This window comes from Notechis scutatus, chromosome 1, assembly GCF_049901735.1.
Source record: "Notechis scutatus isolate UNSWTSFEM ecotype Mainland chromosome 1, rNotScu1.2, whole genome shotgun sequence".
In the NCBI taxonomy this organism is placed as follows: Eukaryota; Metazoa; Chordata; class Lepidosauria; order Squamata; family Elapidae; genus Notechis; species Notechis scutatus.
Genome location: NC_142009.1, coordinates 12,462,852 through 12,486,836, shown reverse-complemented (window position 1 = coordinate 12,486,836; position 23,985 = coordinate 12,462,852). Strand labels below are relative to the sequence as shown.

At 42.5% G+C, this 23,985-nt stretch overlaps 2 protein-coding genes across 7 annotated transcripts in view; one reads left to right on the top strand and one right to left on the bottom strand.

Moving 5' to 3' along the window:
- The window catches only part of NOS2 (nitric oxide synthase 2), a 47,839-nt gene extending 36,855 nt beyond the window's left edge, over positions 1-10,984 (top strand). For both annotated transcript variants that reach the window (XM_087957192.1, XM_087957181.1), the window contains exons 19-27: positions 1,211-1,289; positions 2,238-2,416; positions 3,105-3,268; positions 4,401-4,611; positions 5,663-5,750; positions 6,850-6,971; positions 7,741-7,889; positions 9,645-9,839; positions 10,707-10,984. In XM_087957192.1, coding sequence (XP_087813318.1) covers positions 1,211-1,289; positions 2,238-2,416; positions 3,105-3,268; positions 4,401-4,611; positions 5,663-5,750; positions 6,850-6,971; positions 7,741-7,889; positions 9,645-9,839; positions 10,707-10,835 — 1,316 coding nt within the window. In that variant the 3' untranslated portion in view covers positions 10,836-10,984. The remainder of the gene's footprint in view (positions 1-1,210; positions 1,290-2,237; positions 2,417-3,104; positions 3,269-4,400; positions 4,612-5,662; positions 5,751-6,849; positions 6,972-7,740; positions 7,890-9,644; positions 9,840-10,706) is intronic.
- A 1,928-nt stretch (positions 10,985-12,912) lies between these two features.
- The window catches only part of LOC148132676 (galectin-9C-like), a 31,523-nt gene continuing 20,450 nt past the window's right edge, over positions 12,913-23,985 (bottom strand). For 2 of the 5 annotated variants that reach the window (XM_087957127.1, XM_087957133.1), the window contains 6 exons: positions 22,941-22,985; positions 21,889-21,933; positions 19,294-19,326; positions 17,299-17,387; positions 16,211-16,373; positions 12,913-15,443 (listed from right to left, as the gene is read on the bottom strand). In XM_087957127.1, coding sequence (XP_087813253.1) covers positions 15,303-15,443; positions 16,211-16,373; positions 17,299-17,387; positions 19,294-19,326; positions 21,889-21,933; positions 22,941-22,985 — 516 coding nt within the window. In that variant the 3' untranslated portion in view covers positions 12,913-15,302. The remainder of the gene's footprint in view (positions 15,444-16,210; positions 16,374-17,298; positions 17,388-19,293; positions 19,327-21,888; positions 21,934-22,940; positions 22,986-23,985) is intronic. The other 3 variants (XM_087957135.1, XM_087957139.1, XM_087957148.1) reach the window with 2 other exon arrangements.

The following is a 23,985-nucleotide window of genomic DNA, read 5'->3' as shown; positions in this document are numbered from 1 at the left end:
TGGGACTTCTCTATCTGATAGCAGATGAGTTATATATAAATTGTTAGTAAACTAAAACTGACATTTGCTTTTCTTTAATTAGCCAAGTTGTATATGTTAAAAACAACATTACAACCACAAAATACAGGTTTTAGTTGTGGAGAGACTCACATTCAAAAGGCAATCAAGTAGTCCTTGAATTACATCCTGTCACTTAATGGTTGTTTAAAGATTTTTAAAAAGTAAGTTATGACCTGTCCTCAAAATCAAAATTATGACTACAAACTCATACACAATTGTAGTCATATTCTCTCTCTCTCTCTCTCTCTCACACACACACACACACACACACACACACACACACACATGCACCACAGAGCAGGGGTTCAAACTCGATTTCATTGAGGGCCACATCAGGGTTGTGTTTGACCTCGGGGGGGCATGGCCAGGGGGGCATAGCCAGCTCGATGTTGCTTATGTCCGAGGCGCCTGTGGTGGCTCGAGTGCTCTGCCAGCTAAAATGGGCTCCCAAGCTCTGTTTTTGGCTACAACAGCCTCCTGCAACCCTCTGCCAGCGAAAACACACATGGCCCTCCCAAACTCCATTTTCACTGGCAAAGGCACTGTGGGCCGGTTACTGTTTTCAGGGTGGCCTGATCTAAGCACCTTGTGGGGTGGATCTGGCCCACGGGCCTTGAGTTTGACACCCCTGCCCTAGAGCTTTATTATTGCATTTTGGACCCTTGGCAACTAGCTCACATTTATGACTGGTTGCAATGTCCCATGGTCATGTGAATGCAATGCGCAATGTTCTTTGCCATTTTCCAGCCAAAAATGTCTATTAGATAAGCTAGATTCAGACTACATGATCCGCATAATGACTGCAGTGACTGGCTTAACAATAGTTGTAAACAGGGGTTGTAAAATCAAGCCCAGCCATTTAATGGCTGAACTTACAACCGCAACAGCTTACAACCAGATTGCCAGGCTCAATTGCGATTGTAACTCAAGGACTACCCGTATGTGATAGGAGGGGGCAGTTGGGTGTGCAGGTAGCACCTAATGAGAACACCTCAGAACACCTGCATCTTTCCCACAGCTGCTCCAGCAACTTGAGGAAAACTGTACTGGGTTTAAGATGGCTTGGGATGGTTTTGAAGTCTTATCTGGAACGGTCCAAGTTTTTTTAGCTGTGGCAAAAAGACAGTTTGTTCCTTTGTTTTCTCTGTAGCACTTGGTGATATTCATAGGAAAAACGTAGTTCCATTGACCCTCACATTTCGGCAGAATCTTCAAAGTTCACAGTCCAGGTATTCTTTCCTGCTTGCCATACTCCCTGTTTTTATTTTTATTTTTGAACCCATTAAACATCTAACTGCATATAAAGGATGCATTCAAATTTTGGAAAGATGTTATTTTTAACTTTTTGCCACACAGAGGTTGTATTAGCTATTGTATTAGCTATATGCATTTTGACCAGAATTGCCTAAACTTTTCTATGTGATTATATATATACAAACATAGAGTAAGATTTCAATAAAAGAATTACATTGTACCAATAACTGGTTAGATATAATTGTTCCAAAATAACATAACATTGAAAACCATTGAATTTTAGCTCAATATAAGGAAGAGAGATACCTCCTTTTAAGGGCTAAAAGCCACATTCAATCTTTAAAAGACCTGCCAAGAATTGTATGTAACAATAAATATGGGCTAAAAAGAAGAAAAATCATTCTTAATCTTCCCTTTTCTTGCTGGAAAACATTTTTCAATCTCATACCAAGAGATATCTTTAATTATATCTTTAAATGTATATGAGGTTAAAATCCTTGTCGAAAGAGATTCTCAATCATCCAGGTCATGGTTGTCCCAAAGGTGCTTTTTCCCAAAGATAACTGAACTTTTTTTTCCCTTTGAAAAATGTTTTGTTTTTCATTCAAGAACTGAAGAAGCTTCTTGGATGAGAAGTGAAAAGTTTTTCAAAGGAAACATACAAGAAAAAACAAGGAAATCCAGTCCTTGCTGTCTGTCTTGTTAGCTTATGGCTTATGTAGCTTATGGCTATAGAACTCTTTCCTCAACTAAAAATAAAATAACATGTATTGAAGTTCAAAAGTCTTCCCATAAATGGTGTCAAAGAATCACACCGTAATGCTTCCCACATGAAGTTTGAGAAGTATCCCGTCTGTGGTTTCAATGAGGAAATCCTGTGATGGTTGACTTAAAATGGGTTTGTGTTTCCCTTTCCTTTTCAGCCGCGTTACCATGCTAATTAAACTTTCCTGTGAAACCAATCAGGAAATCAACTATCTCCCAGGAGACCATCTTGGGATCTTCCCTGAAAACCGAAAAGCTTTGGTTGATGGCATCATCTCCCACGTTGCAGATGCTCCTCCATTCAATGAGATCTTTAGACTGGAAACATGCCACGATTGTAAGTTAGGAGTCCCCTTTCCAACTTTTTTTGCTATGGGATATGAGGGGATATCTTTATCTTCGTCTTCCTGAGCTAGCATGACTGGAGGAGGAATTCTGGGAGTTGAAGTCCACAAGTCTTCAACTTGCCAAGTTTGAAGACCCCTGCTTTACAAGAAAGGGACAATGCATATCCAAATGAATTTGGAGTGAAGAAGGAAAAGAAAAGGATATCAGTGTTATCTTGGAATTCATCTCTTTTCCTCTTGGCCAAGAGTGGGCAGCATTTTAGCCTTTCACCTTCCAAAGGGACCTCATGGTGTAGGGATGGCCTTATCAGAAAAGGCGTGCGTGGGAAATTTGGGGCTTCCTTTGTTCCATTTGGGGTGTGGCATTTTTGTTAGCTATTTTTCCCCTGAGTAAAATAGGTATATTAAGTCAACTGAGAGGTTAAAGTTCCTGTTTTACTACTTTCACACTCCAAAATGGGAAAGTCATTCATTCTAAATTGGGTGGGATGATTCAAAGGCTCTGGGGATGAGGTATTCCCTGCAGGAATGATATTGACTTTGGGTCAACAGGAAAGACCGTTTTGGAAGGCAACCGGTCAGATGTATTTATTTTCGACTTAGATTAAGACTCTCCCCAGCTGATTTCCTCTGTTGACTCTCAGAATATATGCTCACCCATTTCCTCTTTCATTCCAGGTGGCTACTGGACTCCTTACAAAAAGTTTCCAGCATGTACACTGTCCCAAGCTTTGATGCATTTCCTTGATGTCACCTCTCCTCCTTCCCAGCAGTTGCTAAGATCATTTTCCCAGCTGGCAGAAGATAAAAGTGAGAAGGAAAGGCTGAATCTCTTATGTCATGTGAGTTTGGGATTAGTTACAGGCAGGGAGAGAAAATATTGCGTATAGAGCATGTCTCTTTCATCTGCTAGCAGGTGGCCAACCATGGTTGACCTACAAAAGTTAGGCAGGGTTAGACTCGGTGCTAATGCCAGTTTATAGTGACTTGATAAGGTCACACTTGGAATACTGCATCCAGTTTTGGTCACCACAATATAAAAAAAGATGTTGAGACTCTAGAAAGAGTGCAGTGAAGAGCAACAAAGATGATTAGGGAGCTGGAGGCTAAAAGAATGATAGCAGGAATTGGGTGTGTCTAGTTTAATGAAAAGAAGGACTATGATAGAAGAGGGGGGTCAACCTATTTTCCAAAGCACCAGAAGGCAGGACAAGAAGGAATGGATGGAAACCAATCAAGGAGACAACCAGCCTACCTCTAAGAAGAAATTTCCTGACAGTTAGAACAATTAAGCAGTGGAACAACTTGCCTCCTGGAGTTGTGAATGCCCTCCTCACTAGAGGTTTTTAAAAAGAGATTGGATGAGCATTTGTCTGAAAGAGTTTCTTGCTTGAACAGGGGGTTGGACTAGAAGATCTCCAAGGTCCCTTCCAAGGGTTATTCTGTTTTTCTGTTAGTGCTTGGGTGGGAGACCATCAGGAGATTTCATGGCTGTAGACCAAACTGGGAAGTTGAAAACATTCCAATAGCAGATCATTTTTGTCCTGCTACTAAAAAAAGCTACATCGACATGCCTGTACAGTCATCTCAATTCAACAGGAGCTTTAATACAGCTACAATAGTGCAACCCCAGTGAACAGATCTGGGATTGGTAACTTAATAACTTTGTTTAGGATAGCACTTTTCCATCTCTGGCTTTAAGTCAAATTTATGCCTGTTGTAGTTATTTCTGTGCTCTTTTCCTCTTTAATAGCAATAGCACTTATTTACCACTTCATAGTGCTTTATAGCCCTCTCTAACGGTTTGCAGAATCAGCATATTGCCCCCCAGAAATCTTGTATTATCTCTTGGAATTTTATAGGGTACCATTGTTTCTACAACAAGCTGCATTCCCATTTTGGAGCAGATATAAATATAAATCAATAAATAAACACTGAGTGCCTGAGTATCTGTATGTTTGTTTTTCACTGCAGAATTTAGAAGAATACAACAAGTGGAAATTTTACAACAGCCCCACTATTTTGGAAGTCCTGAAGGAATTTCCATCCATCAGGCTCTCGACATCCTTCTTACTCTCTCAGCTGCCTTTACTCAAGCCCAGATACTACTCCATCAGTTCTTCGCAGGATTGGGAGCCCCAGGAATTACATTTGACTGTGGCTGTAGTGACCTATAGATCTAGAAGTAAGTAGGCTTTCTGTTCTGAAACTTCATTGGGCCCTGTGTTTGCCCTGATCCTTCATCAAATGGGAGAGAAAGTTTGGTCTGGTGCTTAAAGTGCCAGTCTAGAAAGTAGGAGGGTGTGAGTTCTAGTCCGGCCTTAGGCATGAAAACTGGCTGAGCAACATTGGGCCAGTCATTCTTTCTCCACTCAGCCCACCTCAAAGGATTGTTGTTGTGGAGAAAAACAAGAGGAGGAAGGAGTATTAGCTATGTTCACCACCGTCAGTTGTTTAAAAATAAGAAAAGCAGAATTTTAAAAAATTAAAAATGTGCTTTGGAATAGCTCAGCATATATTAGTACTGATGTAATACTGCAGTTATATATATATACATATAGAATAGTGATGCAATATAAGATTATATCCTTTTTCCAGCTGTGCTAGGAATCATCCCTGGAGATGATAAAAAGTTCCTGCAACTAGAACAGTAAATACAGGTAGTCTTTGATTTACGACCACAATTGAGCCCAAAACGCTTGTTGCTAAGTAAGACAGTTGTTAAGTGAATTTTGTCCCATTTTACGACCTTTCCTTCCACAGTCTTTAAGTGAATTGCTGCAGCTATTAAGGTAGCAACATGGTTGTTAAGTGAATCTTCTTCATTGACTTTGCTTGTAAGAAGGTTGAAAAAGTGATCACATGACCTGCAATCGTCATAAATGTGAGTCAATTGCCAAGGGTCCGAAATTTTGATCATGGAGGTGCTGCAATGGTTGTAAGTGTGAAAAATGGTCATAAGTTCCTTTTTTCAGTGCTGTTGTAACTTTGAATGGTCACTAAATGAACTGTTGTAAATCGAGGACTACCTGTAACTGAATTGAATTCTCAGGAGTGTTCTCCAACAGCAAAGTTCAAAAGCATTAATGCTCTTCGTATCTTCTGAGTAGGGCCTATTAAAATCACCATACTGCAAAGTCTGTCTGCTCACCTTTCTTGTGATTTCAGCTAAACCTTCTCAAAATACTTCACCAGAACATCATATGTCTGTTCTTTTTCTCTCCCTTTCTTCTCAGACGGAAAAGGTCCAGTGCACCATGGGGTATGCAGTACTTGGTTGAACACAGTGGCCCCGAAAAAGACAATTCCCTGTTTTATTCGCAGGTAAGATCACAGCTGAAAAATAACTTATAACAAAATCTTGAGTTCTCAAACTGAAAAATACCCAAATGATATCGTATGAAATACAGGTTGATTCTGTTAGGAATGTAAAGCATATGGACCAGTGGCAGGATTCAAATTTTTTTACTACCGGTTCGGTGGGTGTGACTTGGTGGGTGTGGCTTGATGGGCATGGCAGGGGAAGGATATTGTAAAATCTCCATTCCCTCCCCACTCCTGGGGGAAGGTTACTGCAAAATCCCCATTCCCTCCGCACCCCACTAACCTGCTTTCCAGCTCTGTTCTCCTGTGCAGGGCAACAAAAGAAGAGCCAGCCAATCAGCTGGGACTCGAGAGGGAGAGAATAGATGGGGGCGGGGCCAGTCAGAGGTGGTATTTGCCGGTTCTCCGAACTACTCAAAATTTACGCTACTGGTTCCCCAGAACTGGTCAGAACCTGCTGAATACCACCTCTGATATAGACTAATTTTTGGAAAGCAATTGGACTAATTTCTGTACTGTTCAAAGACCTGTAAATAGAAATTAAGAAAACAAGGCTCCATTTTAGTCTTTTCTCTAAGTGAGAGCAGAAAGGAAAATAAAAGCAGACCAACCAGGCTTAAACATTTCCACTTGGCATAGGTAGAATCTATCTCAATGTACAGGTAGTCTTCCCTTATGAACTGCCCCATTGAGCACCCATTTGAAGTTAGTATGGTATAAACAAAACATCTTTGTCACCCAATCTTGTGTTTATGGCTGTCACATTATATCATGGTCACATGATTGCCATTTGCATGCTTCCGAAGTGGCTTGTGACAGAGTTAACAGAGAACCCAGAAGGAAAATCGCAAATCAGTCATGTGATGCTTTGCGAAGAAGTGTTATAAGTCTGTTGTGATTGTGTGATTTTCTATTTAGCGACTACAAGGCTTAGCAATGGACTTGCCAGCCCCAATTGTGATTGCTAAGTGAGGACTATCTATATCTATTTGAAATCTGTTGCAAGATAATCTGAGAAGTGTACATTCCTGGAAGAAGAGGTATTTGGACTTCCTGCTTCTCTAGGAGTAAGATATTTGTTTTTCTCGTTGTTATCTAGTGCTGCTGGATTCCAACTTCCAAAAGATCCAAGGAAACCGTGCATCCTGATTGGTCCTGGTACAGGAATTGCTCCTTTTAGAAGCTTCTGGCAACAACGACACTTTGACTTAGAAAAGAAAGGTGAAGGGGGCTTTGCTACTTTCTGAGTGATCTGGTTGGACCAATCCACGTGCAACTGAAATGGGCAGTGTTTAGGAGTTGGCATTATCTAACAATTAGCACTAGCAAAAGCACTTAGGCTTATATACCACTTCATAGTATTTTACATCCCTCTCTGGACAGTTTACAGAGTCAGCATCTTGCCCCACCCAACAATCTGGGTCCACATTTTACCAACTTCGGAAGGATGGAAGGCTGTCAACCTTGAGCCGGTCAGGATCGAACTGCTGGCTGTGGGGAGAGTTAGCCTGCAATACCTCATTCTAACCACTATGCCACCCCAGCTCTAATTAGAAATTAGAGTTTCCAATTTCTTATTTGGGGTCATGGAATATAAGCCTTATACTTTTGGAATATCTGCTTAATCCTGTGAAGTAAATCTTGCAAAGAGATCATGTTAAGATAGGTTTAAAGGTCAACCCCAAGTTGGTCTGAGGCAGCCTTTTATGATTCCTCCATGAGACTCATGTTCACGTGTCCCATTCAGTACTGCAGTTAAGTCATTAAATTGTGGTTTCGCAACATGGCTTTGTTCCTCTTTAGATGGCACTGTGAGTTGCTTCTCTTCTTTCAAAATGTGATCATGTTGGGGCGTTTAGGGGCCCTCCTGTTCATTCTGCTGACTGGCACACTGGACTCCTTCTACGCAATTTAGTCCCAAGGCGATCACTGCAAACAGTGCCTTGAGCTACCTAAGAAGCCCAATTGATTTTGGCCTTCTGGTTTTTAGGGATCCAAGGGCGGGGTCTGATCCTGCTGTTTGGCTGCCGGCACTCCAGCCTGGACCACCTCTATCGAGAAGAAATGGAGGAGATGCATCGGAAAGGGATTCTCCAAGAGGTCTACACAGCTTACTCCAGAGAGCCCGGGAGTCCCAAAGTAAGCCTCCGTTGCATCTTGTCTTTGACAACTTTGCTTAGAGCAGAGCACTGAATTGTATCCAGAAGTCTTGGGTTCAAGTTCTGGTCCCACTGATTAAAAAGAGAAGGGGGCTCTTGGTAAGGAAGCAAAGTGGCCAAAAGCAGTATAATGCAAGTAGGTAGTCCTTGACTTATAACAGTTCATGACCCTTTTGTGGCATGAATTGGTGGAATTGTTTTTGTAGACAGGTAGTCCTCAACTTACAACAGTTCATTTAATGACTGTTCATAGTTACATCATCACTGAAAAAAATGACTTACGGCCATTTTTCACACATGACCATTGCAGCATCCCTGTGGTCAGTGTTCGAAATTCAGACGCTTGACAACTGACTCACATTTATGACTGTTGCAGTGTCCCAGGGTTATGTGATGACCTTTTGCGACCTTCTGACAAGCAAAGATCAGCAGGGAAGCCAGATTCACTTAACAACTGTGTTGCTAACTGAACAACTGCAGTAATTCACTTAACAACTCTGGCAAGAAAGGCCGTAAAATAGGACAAAACTCACTTAACAAGTGTCTCACTTAGCAACAGAAATATTGGGCTCAATTGTGGTTATAAATTGAGGACTACTTGTACACAATCTTTATCTTCTCTACCTAAGTAACCTCATCAGAGCAATTGTGTATGACAGCAAACTTCACACTTGCTTGCAGTGATGAACTTACCCAGCTGGGTCATGAAAATTCTGCAAGCAAGCAACCAAGAGCACCAAGAACAGCACAGTTCAACTCTGAGCTATAGATAGCCTCTTCTAATAGTACTGTATATACATTACCAGTGCTGTGCTCTAAAATATTGGGATTCTAAGTAGTTATTTGTCCTAGCTGTGCTATAGATTGTCCAACTGCTGGGCGATAGACACACTAGTGCCATGATGGCAAACCTATGGCACACGTGCCACAGGTGGCACGCAGAGCCATTTGTGCCAGCACACGAGCTGCAGGCAAACTTACCTGACTGCACATGTGTGCGCCTCACAGTTGATTTTCGGCTGGTTTGAGGCTTTTTTCAGCCTCCCAAAGGCTTGAGGAAGGCTTCTGCAGGTTTTGCAGGCCAAAAACTAGCCCCGTTTCATCACTTCCTGTTTTTCCGAAAATATCGGAAGTGACAAAACAGGGCTAGTTTTTGGCCTGCAGAAGCTTTCCTCAAACCTCTGAGAGGCCAAAAAAGGCCTCAAATCAGCCAAAATTCAGCTGTGAGGTGCAGTGCAGGTAAGGGGGCAGCGGGGAGTGGGTGGGGATTGTGCGCGCATGTGTAGGGGCGTGGGGGGATGCGCATTGCCTTCTGGGTGCTGGCACGTGAGGCCAAGCATGCAAGTGCGCACACAATTTTTGACACAGGAGCCCAGAAAGGTTAGCCACCACTGCCTAGTGCCTTCAAAATGTTTTGGAAGTATACTTCAATTTTCTCTTTCCCTTCTCTTCTTCCTTATTTTTGGAGTATATGTTTGTCAGTCTCTTTGAAAAGAATTATTCACTGGTAATTTGCTCTGCTCTAAAAAGCTTTGTAGTCAAAGCATCCCGATTCCATGCCTTCAACAGATAAATTAATTTCATAATCCTGGCCACCAGCCTTGCTGGGGAGGGCTAATGGGAACTGTAACCCAGAAATCTCTGGCAAGCACTAGACTAATGATTCAGCTTATTAAAGTGATTAAATATTGCAGCTCTCTTAGAAAAAAATCCGAATGATATGCAAATGGTTCAGGTTTATGTGCAGGATCTGCTTCGGAACAAATTAGAAACAGAAGTATGCAGGCTTCTCCATGAAGAAGAGGGATACCTGTATGTCTGCGGGGACATCCGCATGGCCAGCGAAGTGGCTAAGACTTTAAAGGAGATGTTTGCAAAGAAGCTGAGCTTGACCGAAGAGGAAGCAGAGGACTACTGTTTCCAGCTGAAGGTACGATGACCCATTTCCATTTGGTTGGCTGCCAAACTCAGTCCTAAACTGATCCACATTGTAAACATAATCTATGGAATGGGTGAAAGTTCTCAATTCATGTCATCTGGGGTCATCCAGGCTTCTGGCATTCCTCAACAAAAGGAGGCCGAGTTTATTATTTGGTTGAATGACTTTAGGAATGATCTTCTAAGCGGGCAAGGAAATGTCTTTGAGGGACACAAATTACTATGGGAAGTCTTAAGAAATTGGCAATCTTTGATTTTTAGATTTCCAAGCTCAGACCCTAAAATGAATTCTAATTTCCATCATCTCCCAAATTTTAGTCTAGCATGCAGGAGGGCAGAAGTCTTGGACTCCAAATCTTAGAATGAGCAGGAGGGATCCAATAAGACTTTTAACTAATTCAGAAGTGATGACTGGGCACTGCCAGTATGGGCCCCACTCTGTAACCAAGCTGACTAAGGTAACCTTGGAACTGCTGGTCAGGACTTATTGAATGGCAATCCTGGGTATCTCAATTTATTTATTGAATCAGGTGAATTAACATATTTATAGAATATTTTCCCCCAATTTAACTGAGTTTGCATTGGAGGGGTATCTACGGCAAATGATCAAAATGAAAGGCAAGTAGCTGCAATCTAAGCATTACCCCTTTTTATGTATGCATGTAACTAAAGGACCTGGCTTGGATTGTAGCATTGCACTCACTATCAGTCAAATTTTGACCCTCCCTATGAATGATGCTGGTTTGAACAATTTGTGTTTTAACTGAGTCCTTCCATCCAGGCCTCTATTTAAAATTCCACAGGAATTATACCGAAACAATTCCACGGATTCTTAACTTTCCTTGTTTTGCTTTGACAGAGGCAAAAACGATACAAAGAGGACATATTTGGAGCAACGTTTCCAAGAGAGAACCAAAGAACTATGGAAGAAATAAAAACTGAAAGACCCCTAAAAGTCTTAGAATCTCAAGTCCAGCTAAAACTTTAACCGTAACTTCCTACACAGAGGCCTTCTTTAGCCTCAACAGGGGTCCCCAAATGTTGCTTTCACAGCAGCGTCTGCCAACGTGGACCAGTTTAAGCAGAAATTTGCACCACAAAACCAAATAGTTTGGGTTTTGGATAAAACACTACATATTGTACTATTTTATTTAATTATATTTAATTCTTTTAGACTATGTATGTTTTATTGGAACTTTTGTAGTGATCAGTCTTTATTATATTATTATTTAAATTCCATTCTTGGACAAAGGGGCAGCTTTTGTGGGCTGTTTTCACCCTGCTTTTGTATGTTCAGAAGAGAAAAGACTAACCTCATTTAAAACCAAAAACTGGAACTTCTTGTAGGTGCTTGCATAAGGGCATGTAAGGAGAGGATCTTTTAAAAATCAAGATGACAACAGTAACTACATAATCGTATGCACATCACACAAAAAGGGACAGGAATTAATTATGCCATTGCAGTTGCCATCTTGACTTTTCTGACTTCCTCTGTGGATGTTCCTGGCCTTCCATAATATATGCCTAATGCACTGCTGTTGGGAGTCATGTTTTCCAGGCTCATAATGTTACAAGGAAAGGATTGTGGTTTCTGGACCTCCTTTTTCCCAGGTCTGAGAGAGGGATTGGCTGAAGGGTCACCCAGAAGACTTTGTCCCTAAGACAGGGATAGAACTCACAGTTGTTAGCTAGTGCCTTAACCTTTACACCAAGCTGGCTCTCAACACCACATCACAACCCGATTTCACATTCCAATAGTATCAACCCATCCCCAATATGTTACTACAGTATTTGCTGAAAACGAGTCTACTCTTTTGAGAACTTCAACATTGGCATTACAGCCACCTTTCAAACAAAGGACCAGCATTTGTTGAGACAGGATTGGTATTGATGATCCTAATCTTAAATAAGACCTCTGTCCCAAATGGTGGCCTATTGATTGTCCTACCTTGAATGTTCTTCAAGAGCCTGTCTTGCCCTTCTGAAGGAGCTGGTCTCTATCACCACAGGGCAAATAAAATCAGATCATCTATTGACTTGCACATGTGTTTTTTGTCTCACATCTTGGGGAATTGGGAAGGATCAATGTGAGGAGGAAAAACTGTACAAAAGAACTTGAATAAAACCATTTGTGAGTTCCTCATTGGCATTATTCATTTTTCTACTTGATTGCGTAAACTTGGGAGAAATAGCTGTCCATCATAGATTAGCAGAATTCTCCAATCATTATCTGAAGTGTTCAGTGTTCTGCAGCTGATGTCAGAGCTAGAATGCTGAAGAACCAACTCCCAATGTTTAACTGATTCTTATCTGGATAAATTTGGAGCTTCTTTTGACAAGATGGCCTCCACACATTGGGCTGTTTTTCATGGACTAGCTTTTTCCATCTGAGCAATTCACAAAGTTCCTGGGCTGTAGTTCTTTGCTGTCAGGGGAGCACTTGAACACATCCATCCATCCATCCATCCAAATCTGTTACAGCTGCCCACTCCAATAGAGTCTATGTGTAGAATAATGAGTGACCTTCCTGAATGGGATCATGGCTCTCCCAATCACACAAGGATTGTTCTAGTTGCTTTCCCCAGAAGCTATCACGAATAGCGCATGGAGGTGGCTAAGCTAAGCTGCTGGTCTCACATGGCAAAGAAGACACAAATGGCACAGAAATGGCCATTTTCTACTCATCTGATACTGTCAATGAGGGCTGAGAAGTGGGTTTCCTTTTCTTCAAAACTGTCCCCACTCTAAGGTAGAGCAGAAGAAGCATCTGCTCTGAGATGATAACACTTGGGTTCCTCTGTGCAAGCCGCTGATATCCTTGACTGATGTTTAAAGTTTTCTTTTTTCCCCCCTCCCCAATTACATTCTTTATAAGCCATGTCCTTTTAGACTGTACATTGAATGACAGAGACTATTATTTTGTAAACTGTTCTTCGGCAAGCAAAGTGCTTTTTAAATGCTCTGACATCACCCAAATAAACTGGGCACCATCTGTCAGAAATATTATTGGCACTTGTCTCATTGAATGTCAGTTTACCACACTTGAGTCAGCAAACAAAACTAGATATGAACAAAACTAGTTTATTCAAACAATTAGATTGGAAGGGGAAAAAGTGAACTATGGTTCTTAAAAACTGAAAAGAGCATTTGTTCAAACTTCAGGTAGTAAAGTTCAACATTTCACATCAATTGCATCTCCATCCAAAAATGGACCTCTACTGGAAACTTTAAGCCTGGATGTTGGCCAACGTTACGTCACCGTCCACTTCGAGCAGATTTATCTGAAGCAGGTTATGTATGCAGTGGTTGTAGTCAAACTGATGAAGTCCGTTCACAGCTACCTTGAAGCGGTGTGCACATTTATGCAGTGGTGGGATTCAAATAATTTAACAACCGGTTCACTGCCCTAATGACCGGCTGGGTAGGCGTGGCTGGGTGGTCATGTGACTGGGTGGGCGTGGCCAACTCAACACTCACGTCGAGGGATGCCTCGCCATGCCCGGCCACGTCTCACCCTTCCCCTCCCAGCCACTCCTTGTAACACCTGGCCTTGCCTTACCTCGACTTATGACCACAATTGAGCCCAAAATTTATGTTGCTAAGTGAGACATTTGTTAAGTGAATTTTGCCCCATTTCATGACTTTTCTTGCCACATTTGTTAAGGGAATCACTGCAGCTGCTAAGTTAAACATGGCTGTTAAGTGAATCTGGCTTCCCATTGACTTTGCTTGTCGGAAGGTTGCTGGAGACTACCATCGTATAAATGTGAGACGGTTGTCAACCATCTGAATTTTGTCATGTGACTGTGGGGATGCTGTAACAGTTGCAAGTGTGAAAAATGGTCCTAAGTCACATTTTTCAGTGCCATTGTAACTTTGAATGAAAATGAATTCTGTAAGTCAAGGATTCCTTGTTGCACAAAGCTTCCTAAATTCATTAGATTTGAAATGGGGAATACACACTGAAGACAGCCACAGCCATTGGAAATACTTACAAACTAGGCAGGGGGCCAGAGCACCTCGAGGTTAAAATAGTTAAAATGCAATGATAACTATCAGCAGCCAATTCTTGCTCATAAATGAAACTTTAGCAGAGAGGTCATTTAGCGCTCCAGAAAGAGGGTGGGCATATTTGGGCTACAAATGCCGAGCTAAAGAGACAAATGAAAAAAGTATATAGGGGACCCAGGTTCAAGTCTCTGCCCTCTCAAGATCACAATAAAATTAGCACATGCACAGATAACTAAATAAACTTCAAACCTGGTGCCATGTTATTAAGCCTAATTATCATGAGAGAAAACTAAAATGAATTGGAAGGAGGATTCACACTCGTACCTCCCTTTTTTTAAAAAAAAAAATCTTACTATAAGTGAGCAATCATGTGCCTTTGGCCACTCTGAAGCAATGCAAGAGACTCCAAAGATGCTTTTTCAAGAGGCAACTGGACTTTCTGGAAACCAAGAAAGTCCAGTTCCCTCTTGAAAAAAAACCACTTGGGGACAACCACGACCTGGATGAATGGAGCATCCCCAAAGACAAGAGGCTCCTGTGCTCCACCCAGGAGAAGCAATCCTTAGATCCTTTTTAACTCTTAAAAGATACCAGCTGGTCTCGTTCAACTCACATGATATCCTAAGGAAATCATCCAGATTTAAGGAAAGGTTGCATTGGAGGGAAAAGGGAAAGACACAGCTTGAAAAATATTTCTTTTTCTAGGCAGCATTGTTTAACTCTATCAAGCAGGCAGTGGTAATCTGAAAAGATTACTTCATTGCTTTCCCATCAGTGGGTTGGGGAGACATCCTGTAGCCTTTTTTTTTTGGTAACAAACAAGCAAAGAAGCCAAAGAGTAGCCAGATCACTCCATTTAGAGAAGATTATAGATCCAAGTAAGAAAGAGGCCCGTGATCGCCCCCTCCCACCCTTAATTGGGGACTAAGGAGGCAAGGAGTAGCTGAGAGGGGATTCAGCCTGTTCAAAGTAGACCCAAAAAGGACAATGCCAGGAACCACTAAAGCAGTGTAAAAAGCTTAAAACAACTCTTCCCTTTTAAAAAAGTCAAGCCCCAGAGTAAAACTACCAGCAAAGGAAAAATAACTCCAGAGAAGTCACTCAGGCTACAGAAAGTCTGGGTGTACTGCCAAGAACCATTAACAGCTGCTACAATGTAAGCAGGCTTAACCACAGAGGCAGTTTTTGAAAACACTTAAGCAGGGCAATAAAAAAAAGCAGGATGCTACTAGAAACAACACACAGAGGCACACCAAAATGTCTCCTTCCTGCCTTGCTGATAGGATTAACCCCTTAAGGTGGGGAAAACAAAAGGCTGTTGGAAGGAGATTTCTTCTAACAGCCGGTTTGCCGAACTGCTCAGAAAGTTAACTACCAGTTCTCCCAAACTAGTGTGAACTTGCTGAACACTGCATCTATCCAAAAATGGACCTCACTGACGACTTTAAGCTTGGACGTTGGTCAATGTTATGTCACCGTCCACTTCGAGCAGATTTATCAGACGGTTACATATGCGATGGTTGTAGTCAAACTGATATCCGTTCACAGCCATCTTAAAGCAGTGTGCTTCACACTGAATCCAGATCTATAAAAAGAAAATGCACATCTCTGATCACCTTAATGGAACCCGATAATATAACCCAGATCTTTTAAATTTGTATTTAATCTATTAACATCACAAATTACCCATTTCCCAGACAACAAAGCAGCAAAGGTGTTTCACAGAAGCAACACCTGCAAGATCTGATGATGTCCTCAAAGTCACTAAATGAGTATCCAGAACAATTAAAAGTAACTTTGATACAGATTTTAAGTACTGAGACTTCAACCTAATGCATGGATTGGTACAGCACCCCAAATTTGGATTTATGTTAGAATCATATTTCAATTTTACAAATCTAAATCATAGTAAATGCTTAGTAATAAGGATGAAGTGGATACATTGTATTATATTATTTATACATTATATTATTAGTAACATAGTATAATGTATTCTTGTATTTGGTGGTTTATGTTGTGCTAATCATGGTTCAGATATTTATTACTAGTTCAGGTTCAACAGTGATTTTAGTTGGTAACTGAATTGTGAAACAGTGATTTGCTTTATGGCCACTGTAAAAATAGTTGTAAAATCAGGTAACAGGGTGAGTTGACTTACAACCGCACCAATTTATGACCAAAAATCCAGTCCTAATTTTCATTGTAAGCAGTGCAGCTTTTAAAAGAGTGTTACTGTATGGGCGAACCAAGGATCCCGAAATCAATGCAGTAGGCTAGCCTGATAAATGCAAATTTAAGTCAGTTCACACAATCCCTTGGTCCAGGTGGAGTAACCAGACTGCTTTGACTTACGGTAAAGGGTTGGCCACGCATCAGAGGCATCCCACAGGGTAGGTGTCTTTCCTCTGAGCCCCAGCACATGTTGAGCAGAGAGTTTCGAACAATCACGTTCTCATCAAACCGTGGGTTGATATGTAAAGCAATACAGTTCCCCACTTTCAGATTGATCTCGAACCTACATAAAAAAAAACCAAATGTTGCGCTGCACAATTAGCAGGAAACTATCCACATCCAGAAACTACACTATGAACATTCTAATTTCTGAAGATATTATATTGCTGATTCAAAAGCCATTATTTTTTTCAAAGGAAATTCCTGTGTGAACGTGGTGAGCAAGAATCTCTTTGCCAGATAGATTCTCTTTTTTTAGGACTTCATCAAAATATCTCCACTTCTGGAAAAAAGAGGTAACTCAATAGATAATAGATAAATAGAGAGAGAGAGAGATGATAGATGATATAGAGATGATATAGATGATTGATACAGATAGATGATAGAAATAGATAGAGATACTGTATATGATATAGAGATAACCACATCGTATCCTATCATGAATGGAGGGTGACTAGTAATGACTGTTTTTATTTGCACTTGAGAAAAATAATAGAGCAAAGTTCATTTTATCATATTTAGTACTCTTGGAATGGGTGTGTGCATGCCTGGATGTGTGTCCTTTCCACTCATTTTATTTCATAAGGCAAGGTAACAGATGTGAACAATGGGCGAAGGTTCATTCTGTTACCCAACTGGCTGGGCTTCTGGTTGGCGAACTTTGTTCCTGGAAGGAATATTTAAAAAGTATCGCCAACTCATTCTAGGCATGCTGGTGTTCATTTGTGGTATCCCTTTTATCATCTGTTGATGGAGCCTCGCTTTATTCCCCCACCACCACCAACATGTTTATTTACTTTTTATGGCTAAAGATAAAATACAAAACACAGAAACACACTTGCATTATACAGTTGTCTCAAAGGTGCCTTTTTAAAAAGGCAACTGACTGTTTTTAACTGTGCAGCCCCAAACCACTCATTTGAAAGGAATTCAGAATAAATAAAATCCTGTGGAAGAAAGTTTTACCAACAATATTTCTTAGCGTTTACCTCCGAGCACAAGGAGACACAGAACCTGAGACCATTATTGATTTGGATGGGGAAAAGCCCCCACAGATGGTAGTTCGGTAAGGGAGAGGCTGTGGAGAAAACACACAAACAATGTTAGAATTAATCTGAATTTTCCCCCATTTTGCACCTTAAAGTTATCAATCAGAATTTAGCAAAGGCCGATTGGTGTATATAGGTGTTCAGTGGAGTGAGTCTGAAAAAATCAAAATGTCTGCTGCCACCACATAATCAAACCCCAGCTCTTTTTCATGTGTTAGATGCTCATTCACATAAAGAGAGGTCAGAGCTTCTATTGCCATGTCGACTTTTTAAACTTCCTCCTGCGACATCTTTAAGCATAGATTTTTTCCCCCTGAGAATGCACCAATAGCTCTTCCTGATCATAGTTGCAAATGTCCATTGATGGCCTTAGCCTCTGGCTAAGATTTTTTTTCCCAAAGAACCAAGACCATACCATGATTCAGTGCTGATCTCTTAAGATTTCTTTTCAGAAGGTTTTCTTGCCCAAGCCATTCAGATTTCCCACAATGCCCAAGGAGCCTAGTTAAATCTGGTGCATTGTGGGAAATTCCAATGATGCTCAAGCCCAGCCCACAGCACTGATTCTTTCCTATTGCAGCTCTTATTAGAAAAGATACATCAGATTACTGAGGTTGGGTTCATTTTTATTAGATATCTTAGATAGATTTATACCCTTTACTTCTGTAGCCTCAGGGGACATATATAACCCTCCCTCCCTCAATATCATTGCATAACAATGACACAATGAGGCTGGTTGAGCTTCTGAGACAACAGCATGCCCAAAGCCCCCCATGGCAGATGAGGGGCTTGAAGCTGGAGTTCAACACCTAATTGCCACCCACATTCGCTCTCACCCATGCTTAATCTTAAGACATGTTAACACCTCCCAGTTGCTGAGTTCCCATACCAGGCACAGCCTACACTAATCAACAACATTATGGCTGAACGTGATTGTCAGAACTGCCATCATTTGCCTGAATTTCACCTTTGCTCTCAGTCTGCCATGAACTGAGGGAGGGGGGAGCCAAAGGAGGGAAGGTTGAATGCTTGGGGGAAAAGTGAAACTAATGAAGCCAACTACTCATCCTACCATCCAGAGACATCAGCTCAAGGTCAAAACTCTGGGAATGGAATGCAATGACTCACCAACCTGTCCATCGTTGAAGCGACTGTTCCAAAACTACGGTATTTATTCAAATATGGGCAATAAGGGACCAGGGGAGGAGAGGAATTGGATAGGGAAAGTTAAACAGGGAATTTTGGCATGCAAACTTTAGTTCTGGTTTTTGCTATACTGTAATCCACTTGGTATTAGTAAAAAATATACCTTTCACTACAAATGGAGTCAAGGGTCTTTCTTTTTTTTTTTTTTTCAAAATATTTTACTGAAAAATCAACATTGGAAAGAAAAAAACATGTAGAATTCCCCCCAGAAGGGGTTTTTATTTGATACAGTTGCTACATCAAGCCACCAAGGACAAGATCAGTCCAGAATAGTAAAGCTCAGGGATGCCATCTTCAAAGGATCACTGCTCCCAGGCTTGAAAATGGAATCTCCTGAAGATAGGTCTTCTAGCAGCAGCAAAGAGAAAGCATTATCTGCAAGTCGGCTTCCCAAGGCTCCACCTTTCCATTGCTGTTTTGCAGCTTCAGTAGCACTGTGAATGATGTCAAGGGTCTTTCTTGACTAAAGGACCAAGTCAGAGCAGGTCTGACAGTGATGGCCTGATTCACATAATGTGTAAATGACTGGGTGACTGGGTTCCCATGCTGAGCCAAAATTCCTACCCATGCTCCATTTTAAAGGATTCCTACCTGAGTAGTATCAAATCCCTAAATCTGTGGGACTTTGACTCTCATAGTTCCGTGTTAGCCTAGAGTTGAAATCCTTCATAATCGATGGACCAGAAAAAAATGAAAAGTGCAAATATTGCTAATATGATAAAGACTTACATACATCTGTGGCGGAAAGCATTGTCCAATGGGCTATGAAGAAAAAAGAATAGCAATCAGGATTTTACATGAAAAGGTTTTAGATTTTTTTAAAAAATCCAAACATACACATAAGCCAAACATTTATCAAAAAGCTTGGGAATCCAACAATTCCTTAAAGTAGGACTGACAGTAATTCCTACCCAGTAAGATACATTTTTAATCCTGGTTTCTCCTCTTCCTTCAAGAGTTAACTGCTTTTTTATGCCAGCTACAAAATGTCTGCCATTTTAGTTACCCATAATGCCCTTTGACAACCATACCTAGGAAATTTCATTAGCAGCTCACAATGGGTACTCCAGTTTCCCCAAAGACCCAGAGTATGGCAACATCACAGCCAGGATGCAAGGACCAGGTACAGCATGAGTAAAAATTTCCCCCAAAAGAGCTCTCAACAGCTGTTGCCCCCGTATTTCTCAACCTTGGCAACTTTTAAGATGTGTGCATTTTAATTCCCAAATTTAACCAGCAAAGATGAAGTTGAGTCCACACATCTTAAAGTAACCAAGGTTGAGAAACAGCAGACAGTGGACACTGATGTTAGTCTTGGTCTCAGATTCTTGGCAAGCATTTCCCAGCACCCTATTCTGCGTTGTTTTGCATATTAATGTCACTGTTCATTTTAGTCAAATGGCTTTTGCAGGTATCACACCAGTTGAAAAACCTGACGTACCTGTTTTAGCAGAGGCAAATTAAGAGAAATTTGGAGATACCTGTTGCAATCTACAAAGACACCGTATGCATCATGATGTCATTGCATATCTTCCCTTTTGTGTCAATTGTGCAGTGACACCAAACCATGGACTGCAATCTTTCAACTCCCAGCTCTCTGAAGCAGAACCCAACTGTCATCTATCCCTGCCAATGTTTATGAATGAAATATTCCCGTTCCTTTCTCTCTGTTTCCCTAAAGATTGCTCAGAGTAGCAGAGTCCTAAACAGTACGGATTGTTCTGCTTGCAGAAGAGTTTATATTTCTGTACGCTGTTATTGTTCTCTAAACATGTATTCAGTTCCATCTAGTGGCCAGAGATAAAATCTTTCATCGTTTAGAAAGTTGGTTTTAGTAATGTTTTGATCCTACAGACAGAGGTGGGATTCTGCCGGTTCAGACAGGTTCAAGCGAACCGGTTGTTAAGATTTTGCGCAGTTGGGAGAACCAGCTGATCGCACCACTGGCTGGCCCTGTCCACCCCACTAGTCGGCCCCTGTATTCTTCATTCCAGGGCCGACTAGGTACTTCCAGGCAGTTCTTGCTCTGCCTTTCGGGGTCAGCCATCAAAGAGAAGGTGAGAAACACGATGGAAAAGATGCGATGGAGGGGAAATCAGATTGGCAAAAAACAAAAATGCTTGGGAGAAGCTAGGGCCTGGGCAGTGGTGGGTGGGGCAAGCTACGCAGCACTGCAACAGCAAAACTGGCAACAACTGGAGCGGGCTTCTCTTCTCCATGCTCCTCGCCCTACTTGGGGAAAGTGAGGCGTCTGGCAGCCAGGGCAAGCTCTGGGGCACTGCTGCCTCAGCCCTGCCCACAGCCCCGCCCTCACCACCTCCTGTGGGGGTGGGCCTGAGGCAGCGGAGTGGTTCTTTTCAGGCTCCAAGGCTGCCCTACGGATCTAAGGCTCACCGTGTTCTAGGCCAGATCAGTACTATACCCATCACCAGCGCCTCCGTGGCCTGCTCGCTGGCCCAGCCTTGCAGCCTGTGTGGCTTCCCTTTCACTGGGACCGCCCTCACCCCACCCCATATGGGAAAGCCACATCCACAGTAAGTACAGCCACTGGCAGCGCTGCCAAATTCTCCAGAACGAGATGGGAATGAGAAGGAGGGAGGCAGAGAAGGAAGGGAGGAAGATGAGATGGGAAGAAAAAGGAGAGAAGGAGCGAAGGAGAGGGGAAAGAGTGGAGGGAGGAAGGAAGGAAGCAGATGGGAATAAGGAGAGAAAGAGAAAGGGGAGGGGAGGGAGGGAGGCAATGGGAATGAGAAGGGGAAGGGGAGGGGAAGGGGGGAGGAAAGGAGGAGATGGGAATAAAAAGGAGAGGAGGAGAAAGGGGAGGAAGGAAGGAGTGAAGGAGATGGGAATGAGAGGGAGGGAGGGAAGCTGGCATGGCCCCGGGGCTCTGCCCCCACAAGGTCAACCACAACCCTGATGCAGACCTCAATGAAATTGAGTTTGACACCCCTTACCTACAACGATCTCAGAACTAGTTCAGGCCAAATACTTTTAAATTAACCAGATTATTTTTATTTTTTTATTTATTTGCTTGTTAGATTTATATACCATGTTTTGTTTAGGAGCGTCTCTTCCCCCAAAGTCTCTACTACAACAACCGTGTAGGGAAAGTTTGTCTGACTAACAATAGATGGCCCTATGTCATCCAGTTTGGAAACTGGGAGTTCTTTAGTCATACATCTTAATCACTGGTTAATAGCATTCCAACTGGAATATTTCTCTAATTCCTTCTCCATGGTCTAAGAACAATTACAAAAGGAGGGGGAAAAAGGAGACATTTCCACAGCTTTTTTTTTTTTTTAAGTAAAGGACTGTATGTCATACCTGTAAGCATGTTGGGAAAATTGGGTTGTAAGAAACTGAACAGATCTGGGGGGAAAAACAGAAATCAAAGGAAATTGCATGAGCAAGTATCAGAATGAAGATCTACTTCTCGTTTTGAGGGGGGGGGGGGGGGGGGGGGGGGGGGGGGGGGGGGGGGGGGGGGGGGGGGGGGGGGGGGGGGGGGGGGGGGGGGGGGGGGGGGGGGGGGGGGGGGGGGGGGGGGGGGGGGGGGGGGGGGGGGGGTTTGGGGAGGTCAATGTTTCTCAACCTCAACAATTTTAAGATGTTTGGCTTTCAACCCCCAGGATTCCTCAGCCACTGAAAAACACATTTTAGATAGTACAGGTAGTGTTGCTTAATGAGCAGTAATTTATCGACTGTCCAAAGTTATGGAGGGATTGTTGGCATTTTTTATAGTAAAGGACTCTATCTCAAACCTGTGAGGTATGAGATACAGTCATACCCACCTTCCTGAAGGTACTTATAACCTGTTTTCTGACAGAGGAATGCACACACCTCTTTTCATCAGTTGCAATGTTCCATGATCATGTGACTGCAATTTATTTTGGCTGGTTTCCAGCCTTTTTGGCTGGTTTCTGCTAAAAACACACCCATGCAAGAGGACTCACTTTATGACTGCAGCTTTCACTTTACAACTACTGCGTTCGCTTAGCAACCATCACAAAGCAGCTCATAAAATCAAGTCAGTCATACAGATGCCTCAACTTGACAATCAAGTCGTGACAATCATGAATTACAGACACAAATTGTAACTCCATTACAGTCATAAGGACTGCCTGATAATGCAAAAATGTTAATGCTTTCTGATATCCTCTCACCACAATCCCGCTAAACTTCACAAGATAAAGAAGTGTGATAGGTTCTCCACTGCCACCAGTCCTGTCAGAGCACCCAACGGGATAAAAAAAAAATCAAGATGGCTTCTACTGCCATGCAATCAAAGTTGTGTCTCTGTTGAAGTGCATCATGTCTGTGACACACATGAGGGATTGTTGGCATTTTTTTTAATAGTAAAGGACTGTATGTCATACCTCTGAGGATATTGGAAAACCTGAGCTGGAACAATCTGGAACAGTCTGGGTAAAAAAGAAAACAGAAATCAAAGAAAATTTCATGAGCAAGTACTATGTTTCTCCGAAAATAAGACCAGTTTTATTTTCTTTTAGGCTTGGGCTTATTTTCAGGGTGGGTCTTTTTTTTTTTTTTTTTTTTGACGTGCAGGAGGCTGCTCGGCCCCTTAACTGTGGCCTCGGGTTCAGCTGCAGATCCAGCGAGGGTCAGGAGCTCTGTCTCTATGGGTGCCTGGAGATGTTTCCAATGCATTCTTGCTAGCCCCAGCTCTGCCCACGGCACCAGGCAACCTTGCAGCTAAGGGCCCTTCTCTTCTTCAGCTCAGCTTGTGGCTCTGGAGCTTCATCGCACCAGCACAGCTAGCATTCTGCCGCCAGCGGCTGCACCGGTATGTTGAACCTCGTAGATGTGCCGCCACTCGCATGCGCAACAGCACAGCAAGCCTTGCAGCGTCCAGCTCCAAGAAGCTGTGCTGGTATGACAAACGTTGCGAAGACCCATTTCTGGTGGAGGTTGGAGGAGAGAAGCAAGAGAGGGTCTTTGCTGCTTCTGCTTGTCTTGTGTGCAGCCAAAAGTTCGCAAAAGGCAGGAAGCCCCCCTCTCCTCCAGTCCCAGGTCGACAGGTTGCTGGACCTGGGACTCATGTTGCAGGACAGGAGGAACTGCAAGTGAGCCCATTTCTCACGGTGGCCGGGCAGGGTTTGCCCACACAGAGGCTGGGCCTTGGGCTCCCACCGTGAGAAGAGGCTAAGCTAGAAGTGGAGGAGGATCAGTCCCCTTACCCGGTTGCCTCATCCCAGCAGCAGCCTAAGCAACTGGCAGAGCGCAAACTGTGGTGACTGCCTGTTCCAGAGGCACAAGGTGAGCTGCGGAAGAGAGAGGTCCTCAGCTTCAAGGTTGCCTGGCACTGTGAGCAGGGCTGGAGCTAGCAAGATTGTGTTGGAAACATCTCCAGGCATCCGGAGAAACAGAAATCGCAGCCCTTGCTGATCAGCTGATCTGCAG